Here is a 22,246-nt window from a genome sequence, read left to right as displayed (position 1 = left end):
TCATGCATGACATCATCTTTTTAAACACACATGTTGACCTACTCATGGACCTGCTGTAGCCAGGTGCTCTTTGTGAAGGAAAAGCATTTTCAGCAACTGCCCCAAGACCTCCTATCCATTACTCACATCCCAGTACTTCAGAACTTATATTACTGCTTTGATATTTGTGACAGAAATTTGTTTCCTCAACCTGATTTCATTAGAACTACACAGTGCCACAAGTTACGAGTTTAAAAATCAGGGTATCAAATCATATTGTTGGGAATTTTCTCACCAACTAACAGAATCATCTGCAAAATAGTTTAACAGGAAATAACACAAAGTGCCAGCAAGCCATCTGTTCTAACCTCTATGTTAAAGTTAACAGCTATTTTGGATTTCAACAAAGGAAATCAGCTAAAGCTATTATTGTTGGGGTTTTTGGGTTTTTTTCCCCCTAGGGAAAATAAGCACCCACTATTTTTGTTAAATGGAACAGTAACAACAGGAACTGGAGATTCCTGAAGAAGAGTCAGAAAACAAAAAATCTGGGACACAAACAGCACTGTGTCGCATAGCAATGACAGTCACTTATCTCTTCACATGTAAGTCAAGCCAGACCTTTCCCAGTTTGTCAGAACCTGCCACACAAGCAAAGCAGCATCACCACATATACATGCCATGCCTGACTGCAGACTGAGGACATACTCAACCATCTAACACACTGTCAGCAGCCCCCAGCACATCTGGGTCTCGAGTGTACTTCTGGGTGGAAGTATCAGTTAGCCTCTCTGTGCTCAAGATTAATTCTAGGGATGGATACAATGCTTTTTAAAGACATAAGTTAATATTGAGGCTGGGAAGCGAAAGGCACTAATAATTTATTCAAAAGAAAAAAGGGAAGCGATAGTATTTTCTATTTGTAGTTAAAAAGACCACAAGCTTTACAAGTGGCTCTTTATTTTTTCTCTTGGGAACTTTCACTCACTCAATAACTAACTCAAAACCTTTTCTTCCTCCTTTCATTCCCTTTCATGAAGGGGCAGTCTCCCCAACCAAACAGCTTGACACTAGGTTTGACCCTAGTCTGATTGAAGAATTTATCTCCAGCATCAATGAGGCTGAAGTCTCATGAGATGTTTGTCTCCTGGCATCAGATGATGTCAAGTACTTGCCCCTAAGCAATTCTTGAGATTTTGACCAAAAGGCCATGCTCTGAAGTTTTGGTGCTAAACAAAGGTAATTTTCATCTCAGTATCATGTAAACTTATTCCTATTAATCTCAGAACCTAGAAAGAAAGGATCTTACATCCAACACATTTGAACTGAGAATACAGTTTACTCAGTGCTCCACCTAACCCTGTATTTCTTGCTTGTACTCCATAAGGGGCTGAAAGACATGCTGTCACTGCAAGGCACCTTAGTAGAGACCTTTTCCTCAACAGGTACAGATACAAACTTTTGTGTCAGAATGGTGTCCAATGAAGCAACAATGGTGCCAGCACGTTTAGCATGACTCCAATGATAATATCTGCAAGGCCTAAAGCCAGTCAATGTACAAACTACATTTATAAGAGCTCAGTTATATACAATGCAGTAGTTTCCAGCTTGGAATTTGAGTAGTCAAAAATAAAATTATCACAGACGGTACAAGTTTCTCATATATCAAATCATGACACTACCTGAACTTCTGCCAAACCAAACCACCATTCTATGAAGAGCATGCAGCACCTATCATCATCATCACGATCAACAGAACTAAAGGGCAGAAGTAACCTCTTCTGCATTTATTAGTGGAAGGAAATATTCACAGCAATATCCATATACCTTCCTCAAGGGACATCTGCATTGTTCCTGTCAACCATAAATCTGACTCCTTTATTTTAAAGGAAATATGAATTCCTGAATTAACAGGTCATCAACTCAATTCCCTTCCAACCTAGTATTAAAGCATTAATCCCAGTTCTGTCTATGTTAAAAAGGATATTACTATAAAACAATAATACAAAGTAATAAGCCATCAAAAGCAGAGAAATTAAATGATAATCAATGTTGAAATATCATCACGTCATGAAGCTTATAGTCCAGAACATCATCTTAGATATGCTTATGAATAAGAACCTTCAATAGAACTCAGGAGTTCTTTACAGAGGCACATAACAGTGATTTTTAAACATTTTACAAGGTTCAGCTATTTACAGAGGCAACACCGCTCCTATTTGCACATTTGTCGGAAACACAACTGAACTTTCTCTGAGCTCCAGTGCTTGCTCCACCTTCCTCCCCAGCCATCCAAAGCTGCTTCCTCAGATAGGTTCCTGCCTGCCCCACTGCACAAATTTCAGCACGCTACACCGAGTGCAGCAGGACTTTTTAGCATTTACTTCTAAAAGCCAGATGAAGAAATTAAACACTACTGAAAAATACCAAAGACAAGCCACCTTAGGACAGGCAAACTGTCAACTCAATTGATAGCAATCATCCTATCCTATTCTGAGATGCACACCTTGAATTTCACATCCCAAATTTTCTTAACTATTAACCTGTTTTTACATTGCTTTGCTGCTCTGCTACACAGTCAACTTAGCAGTCGAGGCCTGCAGATACATTTTATGTTACCATGGCTCCCTCGGCAAACCAGTGGTGTAACTTGCCACACAAGCCACTTCACGGAGATCTCCGTGCTGTGCACTGCTGCTGTAGGTCGCGCTGTGTCATTTCATCCCTCCCTTGGTGTTCGTTCTGGCCAAAAGCTACGCAAGGAGGGTTAAGTTTAGAGACGGCTGCAGAGAAAACCCTGCAGCCAGGGGGAATCCCAGTCCCAATCTCAGAGCCCTCCCGCACAGCGCAGGGCAGGTAACCCGCGGCGCCCTGACCAGCGCTTTCTCCGGCTGTGAGCGGGGACGAGGAGCCAGCCGGGACACCCACCCTGCTCGGGGGAGCGCCTCTCCTCATTCCGCAGGGAGCCCTGCCACAGCCCCGCCGGGGAGGGGATGCCTGTGACTAAGCACACGCGGCCTCTCCTCGCCCTCCCGCTCACCGCCTCGGCCGGGCTCTCCAGCACCGGCGCGCCCGGCCCTGAACACAGCGGCCGGTCACCGGGGCCACTCCCGGGAAGGGGCCGGGCGGGAGGCACCCGCTGTGCCCCCGCCCGCGAGGCCTGGAGCCGGGCAGCAGCCGGGGCGGCAGCCGGGCCCGTGTACGGGTTTCGCTCCCGTGGCCGCGCCGCGCTCCGGGCACCCCCGCTAGCATCCTCGCGGCCGCCCGGGCCCGCCGCCCCCGGCCCCGGCAGCCCGCTCTCCTCGTACCGCTGCCATCCTTGAAATGAGGGGGTGGGACGTCTCGCAGCGACCGGGTCCAGCCTCCCTTCTCCGCTTCCTCCTCCTCCTCCTCCTCCATAGGGCCGGGGCCGCCCGAGACGGCGCTGCCGCCGCAGACCTGCCGCTGCCGCCGCCGCTCCGCCGGGGTGGCCGCCGCCCGGGGAGCGCGGCGCCGGGCCGCCCTGCCCCGCGGGCTCGGCACCCCCGGGCGGCCCTGGTCTTCCTCGTCGTCGTCCTCGTCCTGGGAGGAGGCGGCGGAGCGGGAGTCGGCCGAGGTGCTGTAGAAGGGGTTCCCGCTGCTGTCCTGGCCCGACTCCCCGAAGACGTCGTCGGAGATCTGCAGGCTCTCGTAGCGGGATCGGGCCGCCTCCAGCAGGGATAGCGCCTTCCTGCGGGCCGGCCCGCCGCCGCCCTCCGCCATCATCTCGGCCGCCGCCAGCAGCCGCCCGCGCTCCCCTCGGCCCGGCTCGGCCGGGTCCTGCGGCCGCAGGCAGCAGCCCAGCAGCAGCAGCGGCTCGGGCAAAGCGGCGGGCAGGCAGCGAGTAGGGGAAGCCCCGCCGCCGCCGCCACCGGGGCTGAGCCCTGCCTCCCGCTCCCGCCCGCACCACCCGCCCCTGTGTGTGTGCAGGGACATGGGGGGAAGGAGCCAGCTCAACATCTCCAAGTACCACATCCAGCCAATTGCCGCGGCACTCCGCGCTCGGGAGGTGGGGTTATATGGGCGCCGCGGGCCAGCGCGGGCCGCCCACCGCCCGCCCCGCCGCCCGCCGCCGCTCCGCCCATTTAAAACCACAGCGCCGGCTGCCGCGGGGCTGCCGCCGAGCCCCGACGCCGGGAGGGGGTTTCTAAGCCCAGCACCGCTCCAGCTCCCCGTCCTGGCCCCGGGCCTGGCCCTCGGTCGCGGCCCTCGGTCCCGGTCCCGGCCCCCGGTCTCGGCCCTCGGTCCCGGCCCCCGGTCCTGGCCCCCGATCCTGGCCGGAGCTGTTCGCCGCCGCGGTGCTGGAGCGGCGCAGGACAGGCAGGAGCGCTGGCCTCGGTGCCTGCGGGTCCCTCAGTAGCGCCCGCCGTGCGGGGAGAGGGTGAAGGGCTCCCGCGGGCCGGGAGGAGAAAGGCGCCGAGGTGTTAACCCGCTGGGTCCGAGCTTCGACAGCGTGACCGGGGCCACACAGCTCGTCATGCACGACAGCGTGAGCCGTGGGGGCCCTCATGTCGCTGCCCCAAAGCAGGACGCAGAGCTCCAGCGCCGGGGCAACACTTGAGGGAAAGTGGGGAAGGCGCTGGAGCACAGGGCTGTGGGACTCCTGGCTCCCAACAGGCCCTACCACCCGGCTTGGGCTCCGCGGAGGCTTTGCTCTGGCCTTGGGGGATGCGCACATGCTCCTGCTTGTCCAGCTCTCTGCAGGGTGTGGGGCTCAGCGCCTCCAGAGCATGATTTGGTTTCTCGCGTGAGAACAGAGTGAAGTAACCCTTCTTCCAAAATTGCCACCGATTTAGAAGTAATATCACGGCACAAGAAAAACGAGGAAAGTGAAAACACCCGTGTTCTGACTGGATTAGTTAAACATGATGCAGAAGTATCCTTGGAGTAATCTAAGGATTGCATACAGCAGCTGATGCCCCTGGTTGTGCAGCAGTCAGAATGGTCTCTCTGATGTTACAGGAATGTTTGAAATCTCTGATCAAGGCTTATTATTTACTATTGGGCATCCCACTGTGCTGGCCACTGTACGAACACTTACTAGGATGACAGTCCTTCCCTCCCTTGTCAACAGCAATAGAAGCTATTGAGCCTACCCTTTCACAGCACTGCTTTCAACAAAAACGGTAATAGGATTTGGGGGAGGAGGGGGTTGCAGCATATTATTTGCGATTTTTGATGCAAACTTGGGTGTAGGATGGTCCAAAGGTCAGTTAATGCTACAGATTTAACAATTTTTATAACACTGAATGTTTCTGTCTTTAAAAGAGGAAGATTAATGAACTTCTGTTGATTCTTGGGGACTCTAGCACAACATAGAAAATTATAAAAGCTGGACTGTGTACACATTTAAAAGACCAACCTTATGTTCTATTCAGACATTTTTAAATTGCAATGGCTTCATTAAAACTTTAAAGTTCTATATAATGTATACAAGCAAATCCAGAGAAAAGAAACCATCTTCTGCATCCCTAAGTAAACAGTGTATTTTGAGGGATGAGATTTAAGTTGCATTTCTACTTTGAAAAATGTCAAAACTATCTTACTGGTTATATTAAAAAAATTATAAGTTTACATACTTTTTTTTTTTTAATTGTAAGCTCAACCAACTTAACCTGTGAGTTGAGCATTGCACTGTCTTCATTTCATCTCACTGGTCACCAGAAATCATAGGTCTATAGGTCAAGCTATCTTTTTTAATTGATCCATGCCACCCTCTGTCTTCAGAATGGGAAGGCGTGATTGGATATGCCGAAAATTTCTTGCTAGTAATGATGAGTGACCAGATTGAACCTCATGAATCTTCTTTGCTGGGTTGGCATGTGGAAAGCCACAGATTCTTTTTCACAAATGTTGTCTGTTTTGTTTCTCTTGAAACAACAACAACAACAAAAAGGATGGCCTTTGTTGACCTTCTCACACAATGGTTTTTAAGGCTGAAAAAAAAGCCACTTTAAATATGTTGACAGGTTCTTTGTAGTAGGGACATTGAAATAAACTTTTGATTTTAACAAGGGTGGAGGTGGCCATCCAGGTAATGTAGAATTTATCTTGGCATCCAGGTTCTATGGAAGTGTCCATGGACACACAAATGTCTTCAAATTTACTGATTCTTTTCTGTGAAACACAACAGTTGGAAGGACTGCTCCAAAGCCCAAGACAGAAAGAGAAGGTTTTTCAGAATAGACTCCCAGTAAAAGAATTGATGGGAACAGTCCAGAGACTGGAGAAACCCACAAAGCCCTCTCTAGCTGCTGGTTGCAGCAAAGACAATGTCTCCCAACTTGTGCATCCTTTGTGCCAAAAACAGGCTCCCATCCCAGCTGGCTGATGGACACTGCCGGAACATTCCAACCTAATGACAAAAACTTGAGTTTTCATTTTGTAAGAGAGTGATGGACACAAGAGCTCTGGGAGGAGACCACTGCATTGATGGAGAGAAGTGGGACTGACCCTTTCATCTACCAATCCAACATGACATTTTAATTATGGAGTCTGCTGCCATGCACACACATGCAGCTTTTGTTGATGGAAATTTCCCCTCTTTCAGCATAGTCTCTACAATGACAGGTCCCTCTTCTGCCTGTGCCACAAGCAGAGAAATTGCTGTGGTCTCTTGTGCATGCATGGGAAGGTTACTTTTCTGAGGCAGGACTATAGAGGCTCCCACACAGGGCTGCATGCCTAAGGTTTTGGCTTGCCTTATGGTCTAAGACTTAGCTTTTTATATGTAGCCCTCCAGTCATCCACAGAAGCTGCTGACTGGCTTAGTGTAACCCGGAATGAGTATTCTGGATTGTGGAAATTGCCGTGTATGACATGCTAGTAGTCATTTGATCCCAAATGATTGCAGAGGCACAGAGATACAATGGATGGTTCTAAAAACGGTTACAAAAGTCCACTGGGTTTTTATGAACAGTCAAGAAAACCATCACCAGGGGTGGTTTGCAGTTGAAACATCTAATTATATAAACCTAATGGAATGTTATAAACATAGCTGTGTTTTCTCCTTAATCACTTAAACTTGTGTTTAGCCGCTAGAAAACATTACTAGAGTAAATGGACTTTTGTAGCCATGGCAACCTGTGGATCCACTTTTAACTTGTCTACAGAGAAAATGTTTGCTGTTTTTTTCCTTGAAGTTTTCTGACTTTATTGCAACAGCAAAGATGCCTTCTGTACACTCCTTCTGACCCTGACAATCTTCATGGTTAAGACTATGATACTGGGAATCCTGTGTTTCTCAGTTCTCAGTAACTTCTTTTTCATAGTTAGCTCTTTGAGGAAGGGTCTTGTGCCATCTTCCACCATACTTACACTGTCAAACCTTGGCCTAGATCCAATAGATTATTGACATTTCTGTCTCCTACCTAAGCTTCCTCACTTCCTATTGATTTTACAGAGTTTGTGAAGCCCTGGTGTGTGCCTGGTCCTTTCATAGCACAAATACACTGAGATGGAATAACATTTAATCAGATTACAGAATTATTCTTTTCTAATCCCTTGTTCTGGATTAGTGCAGTCTGGAATCTGAATTTCAAGCTGTCTTCCACCTCAACGCCCCAGTAAAAGGATTTTGTAGAGTCAGAGTCAAGTTGCTTATACAGGGTGAGGCCAGTGGGCTTCAGTTCCCTCTTCCACTGTTGCATGGCCTCAGAAGAGCAGAAAAACTCGGGGGAAAAGCTTCATCAGGACTGAAAACAATAATGAATTGGACCAAGTGGACTCTTTCCTTCCAAGCTCCTGAGGAGAGGGGAGGGAGGGATTGTCCCATCCCTGGCAGAGATCATGGATCAGTCTGGTTCTCAAACACATCACCGTTTGGTGTCCCTGCTTTGCAGGGAAGAAATCTCTGTGACCACAGCCAGTTCTGTCGCAGTGCTCTGCGCACCCTCCACAAAAGCTTCTGCTGCGTCTTGCTGCATGGCACAGAGAAAAGCATCTCAGCAGGGATCGACCTGCCCCTGTCCTGCCCTGCCTAATACACTGCTCCATGCAGGCTGTTGTGGAGCTCTTTCTCATCCACCCTGCAGCTCTCTTGTTGGAGGTAACATTGGTAATACATGTGGGTTAGGAGTTTTTTCTTTTAAATTCATCAAAAGTATTTACGGCACATGGTTTATTGAATACAATAAAAATGCTTGTCTAGGTATTTCTTTTTTGCTTTTTGTTTTCCAACTGTTTTGTATTATTTGAACCCTGTATTTCTTGGATTGATGTTTAACATTTCCCAAGCATGATGTTGACCCAAAACTCAAGAAAAAAGGTAAGTTGCTGTTTTCACATAAGAGAAATGGAGCAAATATATATTTTTTTCCTTACAGTATGAGAGGGAGAGATGATTTTTCACTCTTCTAATACTGAAGAAAAAGTGCACTGAAATCTAAAATTTAGGAGAGAAATTTCAGTGCTTCAGTGATGAACAATTTTAATTTTCAAATTAAGAACCTTTGGAAACCACATTTTTGTGCGTGCCCAGTACATTTTTAGCAAAAGCTCTGTTATGAACAAGACTCAGCTAAGCTCCAAAGGGAAGGATAAGGTGTGTTGCTCATGCATGCATAGAAAATCAGCTGTTTAATCAAAAATTTATGGAAGGTCCATGGAGTGTTCTGCAATGGTCTGCAAAAACCCTTCCTTCCTCTCTGGCGGGGGTGTGAAGCAGAGGCTGAGTGCAATAGGCCAGAAGCACAGAGCAGTGCTACCAGTCAAAATTCAGAGTGCTGCAGGGCTGCACTTGCTTTTCCATTGAAAACCACACCATTTTGAAATGCACTTTTGGAAGGGCTGATCCCACACACGCACTTCACAGTAAGACCTGAGGCAGCAAGGCAGAGCCTCAGGAGAGCACTCTTAAAGGCAGCAGTCCTTAAGCCAATGCTCCACAACAGCCTGTGTTCCCTGCAGTGTACATCAGCTTTAACTTTTGATCAACGTGGGAGCTGAACCTAGGAAGTCCCTGGGACTGGTAGTATGCAACCATCTGTAGGCTCTTTGTTTAGCTAGCTAATTCTATTAAAGCACACTACAGGATTATTGAGTTTGCAGGGCTTGATGGACAATGTTACTGATAGGAACTTAGCTCCTTGTGACCTACAACTCACAGTCAGGTCTGTGAGAACACTGCTTATCATGCAAATCACACATGCAAACCTACCTGATTTTCTACCATAAACAACCCTGTTTGCTGAAAATTATGATTTCAGATCCTATCCTGTATTTGTTCATTAGCTTGGTAAAAACATAATAGGATTTTCAGGGAAAGCTGTGTTGTGGAAAGACATGAAGGAAGTGACTAGAGAATGGGACTCTAGCCAGGCTGGTTCCTAGTTTGCCATCCTGCATTGTATTTGCTTTGCTGTGGCCATCCTTGCTTTATCACCACTAGTGTGCAGATTCTTGAAGGATCCCTCAGCTGCCAAGTCGGGTGCCTGCCTGAGTGCATGGGTACAGCCTTATTCTGTCTATTTCCTCCACAGATTACACTGTCATCTTCACATTGCAGCTCAAACTGGAGGGTTCTTCAGCTGCAGAATGTGCTCATTCTGTCTGAGTATCAGCTTGTTGATTTACCTTTCCAACACAGAAGTGAAGTGGTAAAATTGTTAAATAGTGCAAACATTAATCTTGTATAATAATAAGCTAAAAATTGATTATTAATTTTAAAATATCACGTGCATATTATTATTATTATTAAGCCATTAATGTTTATAGTAATAATATAATAAAATTAGAATATTATATTATTGAAAAGAGGCCCCAGCTATGTACTAACATTATGAAGACCTCTGCTTGGAGACAGAAAACATAACCCATAGTGCCCAAAGCCTGTTCCTTGAGTTGTTCATCATCTACCATCACTTTCTTTTTCTATGAGGAAATGCATTCTGGCTTCTAGCATGTTTTTCTAAAATGCCTTTTAAAGCCACCAAGAAATACAGTACCCCATCTGGCAGTTGCCAAGATGCATTGATTAGCGTTATCTAAATAGGCTCCAACCCATCAATAACCTGTGCTAAACCTTCTCATAAGAGATTGTTTCTTTCTATATATTTTGTTGTTGTTGTTCTAGTAACTTGTCAGGCAATTTTAATCCAATTAAAATAGGTAATCCTTGCAAAGCAGTACAGGTTAGCAAAGTGAGTTTAGACTCATGCTCTGTTGCATTTCATCAGACACTGAATAGATTAATTTATGTTTCGGTTAAAAGCAGCCCCCTTCATCACATTTTTTATGGGATTCAATTCCTTTCCAGAGGGGGAAAAAAAAGGCAAAAAGTCAAAATATCTTCTCTTTAGGGTGATTTGAATCACTTAAGGATCTTAAATGGAATCACATCTTCCCATAAAAAGAGAGTAATGTTAGTCATAGTCTGTGGCAGATGTCTGTTAGTCACCATTAAATTAGGAGAGTTTACCCACTCTGTTCAATCAGTGCAAACATGAAATAGATCAGGTCTCAATTAGCTGTAGCAAAAGAAGCCTTTCAGAAGTCAAACTTTGATCATAAAAGGGAACAATATTGAAAATACGTGAGGAAGCAGGGAAGAAGAGTGACAGACTATTTTCATTAACAAAAATAATGGTTAATCTCAAAAATACCTTCTGTTTGACATCTGCCCTCCCCCCATGTGAGATAATTTCTTTTTCCAAGCAGAGGCTGAATGTTCAGCCATCACAAAATGAGTGGGTTTTGCTCTTGAGGGTAACTGAACAGCTGCAGCAGTGAATGAAATGTACAAACCATTCCCAGCTCTCAGGATTTGGCCCATCAGGTGGTCCTTTCAGGGCATTGAACTGGCTGCTGGCTCAGCACATTCAGAATTTGTATTCTGAGATGCACCACTGAAAGCTACCAATTCCAGAAGCTGAGGTCTCTAAATAGCTTGTAATGTTGTCAGAAATAGGATATTTAAAAGACATCTGGAAAAAAGATGTTTGTGATCTTCTGTCAGAAATGGCTTATTTGCATGCCAGTTTTTCTCCAAATATGCAGTCAGGATTCAAAAGAGGAACATTTCCAAAGAGTGTTGTCAAGATAAAAATCAGATTTTTTGGTACTGCAAGATGGAGAAAATTATTAATTGAAATGCATTTTTAGAAGTTCCCTCTAAGTAACACTGAAAATAATTTTTCAAAAGCAAATCAGCTTTTGCATCACATTTACATTCTCCCGTTGCTGTTTGTGTAGCTTAGACAGTTTGGTTAATGAGTGTTACTTTCATGCAGTTGGACATGCCCTGACAAACCCCCTTATTTCTTTATCGTTCAGTGACCTTGTTGTTTGTTGGTTTGATTACATTCTAAAAGAAGCTTAACATTTTATTTAAAAAGCCTGTTCCAACAGACCTAGGAAAAGGTAACAAATTTGTTACGGGATGGAATCTTGTTCTGAGCTTTTTTTTTTTTTTTTTTTTTTTTTTTTTTTTTTTTTTTTTTTTTTTTGTGGAGAGGTGATGTGGTCTGAGAGGCATTAAAGCAGTGCCAGTGACCAGATGCAGCAGCCTCAAGCCAGAAGGCTGCTCTTCCATGTGTTCCGTGTCATTGCTACGTGGTGGATCACTGAATGGATCACCATTGCAGAGAGCTGCCGGCAATGCTGCTACTGCACTGTCTTCTTCCTGACAGTACCAACCTAGAGGTTAAATCCAACATATGAGCTATAAAGCCACTGTTTCTTGTATCTCAGTGTACTGCAACACATTGTCCCATGGTGGGGAGCTACTTCCTGCACACTGAGGCTTCATTGCAGAGCAGTCAATTTCTCAGGCCTTGGAACAACTCCTAGTGGCTTTGCTTGGGGATTGCTCTTCTTAAATCATCAGAGACTACTTGTAGAGATCAGTTCTGTCTTTGTTCTTATTCTGTCGCTGGTCAAACACTCAAGTTGTAGTTTGTTTAGAGATTTACCACGGTTTTTCCATCAGAGCATTGTCCAGCTATCAGAAATCTACAAAAATCGGGCAGAGTACATTGGCCTGGATTGGAATAGGCACCTTCTATGACATCAGGGTATCAGCCTTCCACATTGTCTGCTTTCTTCGAAAAGAGACAAAGAAAACACACTTTTTTCCCAAGTTCTTTTATATATGCAAACAAAACAAAACAAAACAAACAAACAAACAAACAAACAAAAACACTTGCTGGGTGAGCACAGTTTTTCTGAGATTGTTTTTTTTTGCAAAGCTATGTATGCTGAAAGCAGCAGAATGTTCATGGAGATTCAGCCATGGCTATAAATCTGTCTGTGCTTCATGTGTCATGTCCCAGTCTGCTTAATTTCATGAAGTAAAAGAAGAGCCACAGTGGGTAAAGGTTTTACTAAATTTTGGAGGGAAAATGACATTTTTCAGGTGCTTAGTTATTACTCTTTCAAAGTTAGTCTGTAACAGAGTCTAGTATAAAAGAAAGAGGAACACTTCTGAATGCCAGATGAGTTATTGAAGATAGATATTACGCAAAATATTCCAACTGCTTGCTGTCAAACTGTTCATTTGTGCACTGCAGTGTCTGCTTAACTTTTCCTCACTTGGGCCATCTGCCTTTTCAAAGTGGGGGTTTTTTTGTGTAAGATACACCCCTGGAGAAGATTGCACAAGCAACCCAAGGAAATATGGTGTTATTCTCCTAATTTATACAACAGCTTCATTTTCCTCTATCTTCTCTATTTTACACAAGTATTGTCTGGGAAATCTTCTGTCATACATGAAAGCTTCCTTTGCTGACTGTAGGCTGAAGACACACACTGGTTCCCTGCATTTCCTTTACACACAGCCCTCAACTGGTTTGTCTCCCATCTGGCCCATCTGTCTCATCAGGACCAGTAAGGGTTTTTGTCACTGATTCAACTGAGCATAGGCTCATGGACTTCATCTTCCTTGTAAGGTTTTCCTGGTAGAATATCTGATTTTAGGAATCTTTTCATGTGGTGGTTCTGTTTCGTTTTGTTGGTTTTTGTTGTTGTTGTTTTTTTAATCCTCTTCCCCCTGCCATGCTCAAAATACAGAAAAAAAATTACAAATTAATATCACTTCCTGGTGTGTGTGGAGCAATGAGGAATCAGAAACTGACTGACTTAGATGACATAAAAATATCTTGTAGGTTTTTGGATTCATAGTAATAACTCTTGAAAAAAAAGCTGCATGGCTTGATTTCCCCTCTGGTTTTCCTTATTAGTGGATTGCTACAATTGCAGAGGGAACATTCTCTTTTGCCTGTGATTCCTTACCCATTAAAGAGGGGAAATCACGCTGCTCTGTTGACTCAGCCTTCCTTCTCAGGCTGTACTGCAACTACCGGCATGGTCTGAATAGCCATTGAAACACTAAGATATGGCCCTGGGCAGCTCTGTGCCTGTCATTCCTGGGGCTCCATTTTCCTATGTAAGCCATGTCTTTGCCTTCTAGAAAGAAGGCAAAATCTGGTTCATAATTTCTTCCCATCCTCAGTTACTGCTACTAGGTGTCTGACAACTGTCTTCTCCAGGAAAACTTCCCATTCGCTTCTGCATCCTGGATATCTTCAACCACTTCAGCACCTAACTAACATGGTGATACCCTCAGGAACACACTGAGTATTTTACCCTTCTCCCAAAGACTATTAGTCTTAGCAGTACTTCAAGACTGATATGTAAATTATGTTACTCTGGAGTCTTGAACTTCTTAGTAGAGTAGATATTTGCTGCAGGCTGCTGCAGTACAAGTCAAACCAATTTTTTTTAAATGTAGATTAATAATTTGATACCATTATTTTCCAAGGACCGTTACTAGGGTTATTTTTGAATGTTCAGTCATGTCATAGCCCCAAATATATTGTATGATGAAAGTAGCTGGATTTATACTTTTAAACCATCTTTGTTTAATTTCAACTCCTTTTTTTCCAAGCAGAGACTCTGCAAAGATGAGCAGAGGTCAAATCGTCAGCAGTTGGCTGTAACACTGTCCCCTTTCTTCTAGTTCAGCAAGTTCAAATCCCATAAATCTCCTTGATCTTGAAATACACAAAAGCACACAGAAATCTAAAAGAAAACCTTGAGCATTTAGCTGTCTTGTAAATGTACTTCCAAATATATATTCTGCAAGATTTATCTTACAAAGCTTGTTAAACAGATGTGTTCAGTACTGGGCACCTTTTGTCTGGTGGTTTAAGTACAGAGACATTGATTCCACTGAGAGAAAATAATAAGTAAAGACTACTGACAAAATAGATGGTTGTATATATGCACTTCTTTAGGAATAAGGGCATATATATGAATTTCTGTAATTGTGGAACACCATGGAATCATAGAAAAGTTAGGGTTAGAAGGGAACTCTGGAGATCGTTCAGTCTAATCCTCCTGCTAAGGCAGAGTCACCTTGAGCAGGTGACACAGGAACATTTTCAGGGGGGTTTTGAATATCTCCAGGGAGGAAGACTCCACGAGCTCCCTATGCTCTGCCACCCTTAATGTAAAGTTCTTCCTCACGCTGATTAGAAACTTCTTGTGTTTTAGTTTAAGGCCACTACTCCTCATCCTGTCTCAGAGCACCAACAAAAAGAGTCTGGAACCAATGTACTCATATATTAGGGAAAATCTGCCTACTTCTTCATCATCTGAATGTATTTATAATTTGCCACATCAGTGAACAATTGCTTGTTCATGAGGATATATGTTTGCAGGTACCGAGATCAATCAATAGGTTAGGCTGGGTAATCTGGGGCGGTAACAGTGACTCAATAATATTCAGCCCAATTAGCCTTATCTGGCCATGAATGTATACTGAGCATATTGGGGAAGCCTCCATTTGTCAGTGCTGTCCTCTGAATGGAAGCAGCACAAAAACACAGGCTTGCAGCCTGGATCCCCTGAGACACAGAAAAGATCCACTTTGTTTGTGGTCCTCTTTTTTCCTTCACAAAGTTTCTGCCACATTCTTTCAGAAAGACACTTCAGACACAGCAGAGAGCCAGCTGCTGGCTGGATGTACACCCATCATGTTAATTAAGAGAGCAGTGCTGCCACTGGGTGATGGGTGTGTCAGGCTGCTTGACAGAGAATGCCAGATGTCATGCTCAGTTGCCACATGAATGTCCTGTCATCAGACAGATGTTGGGCCATAATTTGTGCCTTCCATCAGAAGCATCCCTCTCTGGCATGAGCATGGGTCCTCCTTTCCATAAAAGCTCTTCTGATCAGGATTTTAGATATCTCCATCACTCCATCGTAACTTTTCTGCATTAACTCAGAAGCAAAACTCATTCCCTTGATCAATGCTGAATGCAGAGTGTACCCATCCATCTCTTATTTCTTTCTCCTATTCTTGTTTTCATATTGATCTCTGCTACCACAAGAAAGTCTGTGAAATGTTGGCATGGTATTATGAAGCTGGAAGATACAGTCATTTCATCATCCCTGGAGGGGATGCACACTCAACAGTGTGCAAATGCTAAAAAAGAGATGAAACCTTAGGAAAACCAGTTGATGCTTCAGTTCAGGTTGTGACATATGCACTGAAATTATAAGTCTTAACATGATGTCCTTTTCAGGACAAATCAATACCCAGGAACTCCTATGAAAGAGGTGAAGGACATGGGAGGATTACATAGGAATGGTGGCCTTCAGAAGGGGAAGAAGGGAAAAAAAGATTCTCAGCAAGAAGGAAGGAAACAAAATAAGAATGATAATGCTTAGGAATTTTCGCAAACAGATGTAACTATATCTTTCTGTCTAATGGTCTTGGTAGGCTTCATTTCCAATCACCTTTCTGATTCCTTTTTGAGCAAACTTTTACTTTGAGCTTTCTCAACATCCTTTGCAGCATGCTGTGGCAATGAATTATGCAATTTAAGAATACCTTATGAAGTATTTCCTTTTTCAACCTGTCACCTGATAATTTCATTTGATATCCCTCAGTTCTTGTACTGTGAGAAAAAGTCAGTAATTATTCTTCATTCATCTTCTCTGTGGTAATCATAAATGTATACATTTACATATTTTTAAAATATTATTTTATTTAATTTTGTATTTGTTCTAGTTTCCCTATATCCTTTTAAACACTGATTAATCGAAGCTCCATGAAGTTTTCTGGGTGTGAGTGCAGACTTTGGTAAAGGCTTATTGATGTTTCTATTTTCTACTCCTTTCTTACTAGTTTTTTGCCTTCTGCTTTCCTATTTCATGGATGCTTAATAGTGAACTGTTGTTTTCTGGAATTAGTCAAAAATAATCTGTTTCTCTTTCATGGATTAGAGTTGCTGATTAGAGCATAATGAGGTGGAGAATGTCAGAACTGAGGTGCTTTAATCTCATGCAAAAGCAGAGATAAAAGTATTGAAAAGGAAACAAGGGTGCATATAATCATAGGAAAATATGTAATGCGGACTTCTTCTTCAGAAAGAACGAGTAGCTGTATGAGAAGAAGCTACAGAGAACCAACTGCAGTGAGAGGTAAGAGATGACCAAGATGTGGACCATACAACTTCTCTTTTTGCATTTGGATGAAGTAGACGTTATCAATGAGGAATAACAGCATTTATTGTAATTCTTGATGAGGACAGAAAATAATCAAAATGCCACCATAGTGAAAATGGTGGCATTTCAGTTGAGATAGGAGATAAAAAGGTGAGAGAAGAAATTATGTCACTATTCAGCACGCAACTACCCCAGGGACCAATTATCAAAGGGGCCCAGGTGCAGCCTAGGAAGATGGGGGGAGCACGGGGCGAATGTCAGCAGCTGGTAGGATAAACAGTTTCATTCTGATTATTGCACTGCTGCCTGTATTAATCACACAGTACTACTAACAACACATGTAAAACTAAAAGACAAGTCCCCAGTTCCCTTTCTGCTGTTTTTGAGACTGTGAAAAGATAAAAATAACTATTTTGATTCAAATTTTCCCTGTATTTGTTGACAGCAAAGTTATTTACATGTAATATACAAATTTACAGCCCTTGTTACCTTAAGAGGCTTCCAGCAGTTCTGTCTTAGAATATTTCATGTGAAAATTCATGTGCTTCAAACATTATTAATTTTTCTTGCCGTTACGAGATTATGATGCACACGTTTGCTTTAAGCAATCTGAATAGTTTAATCTTTCCAGTCCCTTACAAGGAGATGACCATTGGTCAAAAAGATATTTATATTCCCCTGTTCATCCCAAGAATGTCTAAATTCACCTGTTTTAGCCTGATTAGTTTAATAAAAATTGTTACTAAACAGAATGAAGTCTGGAAGGTTTCTCCCTCTAGTTATACATCTTATTTTTCCTCATTTATTATTTTTAATTAAATAATTGATTCGGTTTCAGTTAGTTACTGTTGGTTACTTTGTGAGCTAAGGAAAGCAATAGATCTTGAAAGCCTGAAGAAAAAGGAACAGTTTTATGGAAATAAATGTGGGGTTTTTGCCAGATATCTTTGTCTTAAAATAATTGTTTAGCATAATGTGACAATTTCCAGAATGGTCAAGCCAGTGAATTACAAAAGAATATTTGGGAAATGTGATAAATGTACTCATTAGCAGACTTAAAAAGCATATTAAAAGGAGACTTAAATGGGGGGAGGGAGCCAGCACCAAAGAAAATAATAACATCTTTGGAAACTGGTTTATTCTGTCCTCTTATGTAAACAGGTCACAGTGGAAAGAAGCAGTTTCTTCCAAACAAAAGCAAACACCACACTGTTTTCCAGAAAAATGCAGAATTACAGCAGGTTTCCCCAGGGTTTGGAGAGCATCTGATTTGTCCCACTACTTCACCAGAGGTCTTGCACAGAGATAATGAATGGCCTTCACAGTCCCCTGATGGTGTCATCTGGGCACCAGAGACAAGAAACCTTACAAGAGGGAAACCTATTGTGTCTTACTGGCAACCTCCCCGCTTTTCCTGTGGTGAGAACAATAAAGACAACTCGGTGTATTTTGTCCCGAGGCATTGAGAAGCACCAGTCCGCACTGGGGCAGCAGTACATGTGTGGGCCTCAGCAGAGCTCCATGCAGGACAGCTGGACAGGGCTGCTGTGTGCTCAGTCCTGAGGCCACACCGTGCGCCCAAAGGAGAGGTTTGGTACAGGCTGGAGCATCCAGCAGATGTCTGTGTTGGATGCGTCTGACCCAGTAACCCAGTGTCCTGGTTTGGGACGAATTTGGGAGAAAACCCCTGTATAGGATCTCTCTAAGGAAGCAAGCCCAAGTGACCCCTCTCTCCAACTGGTCTGGTAAAAAAACTTCTTTGGAGAAAAGTGGAAAAAACTATTTTACTAAACAAATGAAGTGCATACAAGTATAAAGAATTAATAATATGAAACAATAAAGCCTCTCCTTCTGAAGTGAGATGGCAAATTGAGAAAGTCCTTGCCGTGGGTGTAGCTCAGCTCTCTCTCAGTCTCTCCTCAGTCCCAGTCCCTCCGGCGCTGCTGGAAAATGCCGAGGTCCAGGCCCCAGTGGGCCGCAGGTGCAGCCCCCAGTGCTCCCCTGGGTTTTCAGTCCAGAGCAGGTTTAAACAGTTCCAAGGAAAAGGGAAAAAAAAACCAAACAGTCCAGGGAACTTCTCTGCCCTAGCTAGCTGAAACTAACTAAAAGCAAAAAAGATCTCTGTCCTGCAGTCTCTCCAAGCCTCCGCCGAACACGCTGTCCGCAGAAGAACGTGGAGGAGTCAGGCAGTTTTCCCAAAACAAACTCCGGGCTTCTCCTTGCTCTTAGAACCAGTCTTAAAGGCACAGGACTCAATATACAGCACAAACAGAACAGACGATTGGGGATACAAGCATCATAAAGTTACCCTAGGACACCCAGCTAGCTTCCATATTTAACAGGTGTCGTAGACAAACTTTTCGATACCTTGGAGCACTATTCACATGCACACTATTACAAATGGCAGTGAAACAGCAGAAAACGTCTGCCTCCATCTCCTCCAGTGCCTGGAGTCAGACTTTGTCTGTGTCCAGATCAAGAGGCCATTACACTTGCAGAAGCTCCCCTACACAGGCAGAGACTCCGGAGAAATTATGGAGTCTCTTGGGCCTCCATGAACTGGAGTGCATGAAATAAAATACTAGGGCAAATCTAAAGCTCAATGCTTTATTTTTCTTAAGACAGTTGTGTTTCCACTTCACTTGTTATTTGAATCATGCCTTGACTACTTTTAAAATCACCTCTTGCACAGCAACTTCATCTTGTATTCTGATTTCAGTCATTGTCTAAGTCAACTAAAAGCTAGTGGCTGCTGTTTCAGGAACTCACAACCCTAATTGCTGTCCCTGATACTCAGGAGCTCGCTTTTTTTTCCACATGGATACACTTGGAAATCACAACGCACTTACATAAAAATGTTATCTTCAAAAGACGTGATCCCTCTAGAAGTCATGTCAAAGACTTAATCAGTGTAAGAAATCACATCATCCTGAACTGCTCTTCAGTGTGGCAAAAGTTTCTTCTAGGCCAACCCAGCAAAAAATGTCAAATCAGACAAGAGTTTTATTAATTTTATTTGGCAGTTCTCTGTAGAACATTAGGAGGTAGAACTCTTCTCTATATTTATTTTATTGGAAGGAGTAGAAGTCTTGTCACAGATCAAAGTCTTCCAGCTGCTGTCTTGGGAAAGCACCGTTCCTTCTGCTGGATCTATGGAGGTATAAGAGCACACTGGGCATACAAGTAAGAATAAATAATATATAATAATTACTTGTGGTTACTTCCAGTGTTCATCTGTTTGTACAGTATAAGCTAAACTTTCAGTTGTCATCAGACGGTAAGCAGAGTGGGTTTTAAAAATGTCTGCTGGAAATGTGGCTGCAAAACTATCTGTATACCCATTTTCCCTAAAAATGTGATTTTCCCCTCCCCATATCTCACAGAAATATGCCAATTTTTTCACCTGTTCAATATGGAACAGACATAAATAGCTTGGGTTTGTCTTGTTTTGATAATTTAATTTAGCTTGCATTGTTTTCATTCACATAATTTTAACCCATTAAAATATTAATAATGTTATATTTATCAGTACATGTACTAAATATATTGATATCTTATGTTTAGACTTTATTAAGTGTTTCAGTAAAATCATAAAAGTATTTAACATATAAATTAATTTAAATTCAGACTTTAAGCTTTTATTATTTTAAGCTAATTTTATTTTTTGATACAAAATACAACCTCTTTCTCCAGCTTTTTACTACCCACCAAAAGTTACTGAAGAGCAGGCCAATTTTTATCATACATTCTTTCTGCAAATCTTTGGAACTTTCTGAAAAACTGCTTCTTCCAAACTAAATCTTTACATTTAAGATGCTCATCTGCTGAGGAGCCTCTGCCTTTGGCTGAGAGGCCCGTTCAAGTCTAAAGCCACTTATAGTCACAAAAAACTGTTAGTATTTATTTTTAATGTGTTCATTGCAAATCTCTTTGAGCTGCACGTCTGTCATTTTGGAGACTGGGTTCAGATGCATCTAATAATAAAGAAAAGTACAGTCCCTTACACCTACAGTTGTCTGTTTCCCTTTCCAACATTGGTGATATTTTCCACATTCCAAAAGTTGTCATATGCCACAGAATAAAATATCAAATTTCCAGTCCCCATGCTCCCTACACATCTCTGTTAGTCCATTTATTTTAAAAAATATTTCCACTTCTATTCAATTTCAGATCTTAGTACAACTAGAGCCTTTACTTCCTGTTGTTTTCTATGTCTATAGCTGAAAATCAGAACTCATTTCTTTGCTCAACTCCAAGAATTCTGAATCCTGAAAGAATGGAAATTAAACTGCAAAGAAATTTCTGTATATGGTCACCTTATTTAACAGGGATTCAGCTTTTTAACAATCCATAGTGTGATTCAATAATTAAGGACCAAGGAAAATGAGAATGAGCAAACAAAAAAATGACAGAGACCAATTACCAAAATGAAACAGACTAAAGCATCCTAAGATGAATGATGCTTACCTAAAAATGGTGTTTTATTGAATCAGGCAGAACTTGACCTATATTGGAAACAGAGGGAATTATAGTGATTATGTTGGGATAATGTCAGAAAGCAGCTTGGCTGCATTATTAAGCTTGAAAGAATCAGCTGCCACTATAAAATGCATTGCTAAACAGACAAGGACAGTAACAAATTATCCAGAGGAAAGTGAGGGAGTTGAGAGGCCATTTTGTCACTGCACTGTCATTGTGCAGGCATTGATCATCCGTCTTGCTGAGGACAGTGCAGGGAGGTGGGGAATACCTGTGCTCTCAGGAAACCAAACCAAGCCTTGGCACAAGGACAGTGTGGAAGGATCCTGTCTGATCCTATTGAAAGCCAGGCAGCAGCTCGAAAATCAATGCAGTTAACAGGATGCTGCAGCTGGATCCAGGTCCTTTGGGAAGAGACAAGTCCTTTTCACCTGCAGGGACGGTCTGGGGTTGTGCTGTTTGCCAATTTGCTGTTTCTAACAATGCAAAGAGTTGCATGCAGATGTTGTTTGTTAAAGCTGCTGAGAACACAAATACAAATATAAACAAAAGTATACTAGCATGAGGTGCCAGGGTGAGAAGGGCAATTACAAATGAAGCTTGTTTCAGTCTTGGTTATGCCTTTCTTACCCCTGCAATGCTAGCGGAGCTGCTCTGTTGTGACTAAAATTAGTTTTAAAGCTAAGAGAAATGAAGGTCATAGCAGGAACATATATGTCACTGTCATCTATACTTGCCATTTATGTATTTATATTTTAAAAGTAGTGTTGTCAGGACCAAGAGATGCTAAAACAATAAACAACAACGGAAGAACATGCTCCAGGCCACCTTTTGTTTCTAGAAGAGAGGTGCAAATGATGACAACTAGTTAATGGGGATTTAATGTGCCAATGTGCACGAGGGGGTGGAAGTGACCTGATGCTACCTTGGATCTTGGAACAGAAGATGGTTGAATGACGCAGACTCATCTTCTAATTACCCAGATGAGGCTGAAGGTTATAAAAAATAACATGTTATTGATGGATCGTGTTTATTCAGTGAGAAATCTTCTGGAAGTTCTATACAATATAACCACAGATGTTAACATTAAACAGTAGAACTTGAGACTGGGCTTGAGGCTTTCAACTACAGAAATTTCCCTGGCGCTAATTTTTGCTGTAGGGCTGAGAACTGCCTCTGGAATTCACAGTGGAATTTTTAGACCTTTATCATGTTTTCATAACTACAGGCTTATTCCCTTCTGTTAGTGAGATTCTCATGGGCTTGATGCACCATCTGTAATTTCCTTGTGGTGCTGAACTTTAAGACACTAGTTTCTTTC

The 22,246-nt window shown here is 42.8% G+C and overlaps 1 protein-coding gene across 1 annotated transcript in view; it reads right to left on the bottom strand.

Moving 5' to 3' along the window:
• The window catches only part of PGBD5 (piggyBac transposable element derived 5), a 68,618-nt gene extending 64,883 nt beyond the window's left edge, over nt 1-3,735 (bottom strand). The window contains exon 1 of the mRNA XM_040059891.2: nt 3,288-3,735. Coding sequence (XP_039915825.1) covers nt 3,288-3,723 — 436 coding nt within the window. The 5' untranslated portion in view covers nt 3,724-3,735. The remainder of the gene's footprint in view (nt 1-3,287) is intronic.
• Nucleotides 3,736-22,246: the final 18,511 nt, after the last annotated feature.

Source organism: Hirundo rustica, chromosome 3 (genome assembly GCF_015227805.2).
Source record: "Hirundo rustica isolate bHirRus1 chromosome 3, bHirRus1.pri.v3, whole genome shotgun sequence".
Lineage (NCBI taxonomy): Eukaryota > Metazoa > Chordata > Aves > Passeriformes > Hirundinidae > Hirundo > Hirundo rustica.
The sequence above is the reverse complement of the archived record's forward strand: the minus strand, read 5'-3'. Positions and strand labels throughout refer to the sequence as shown.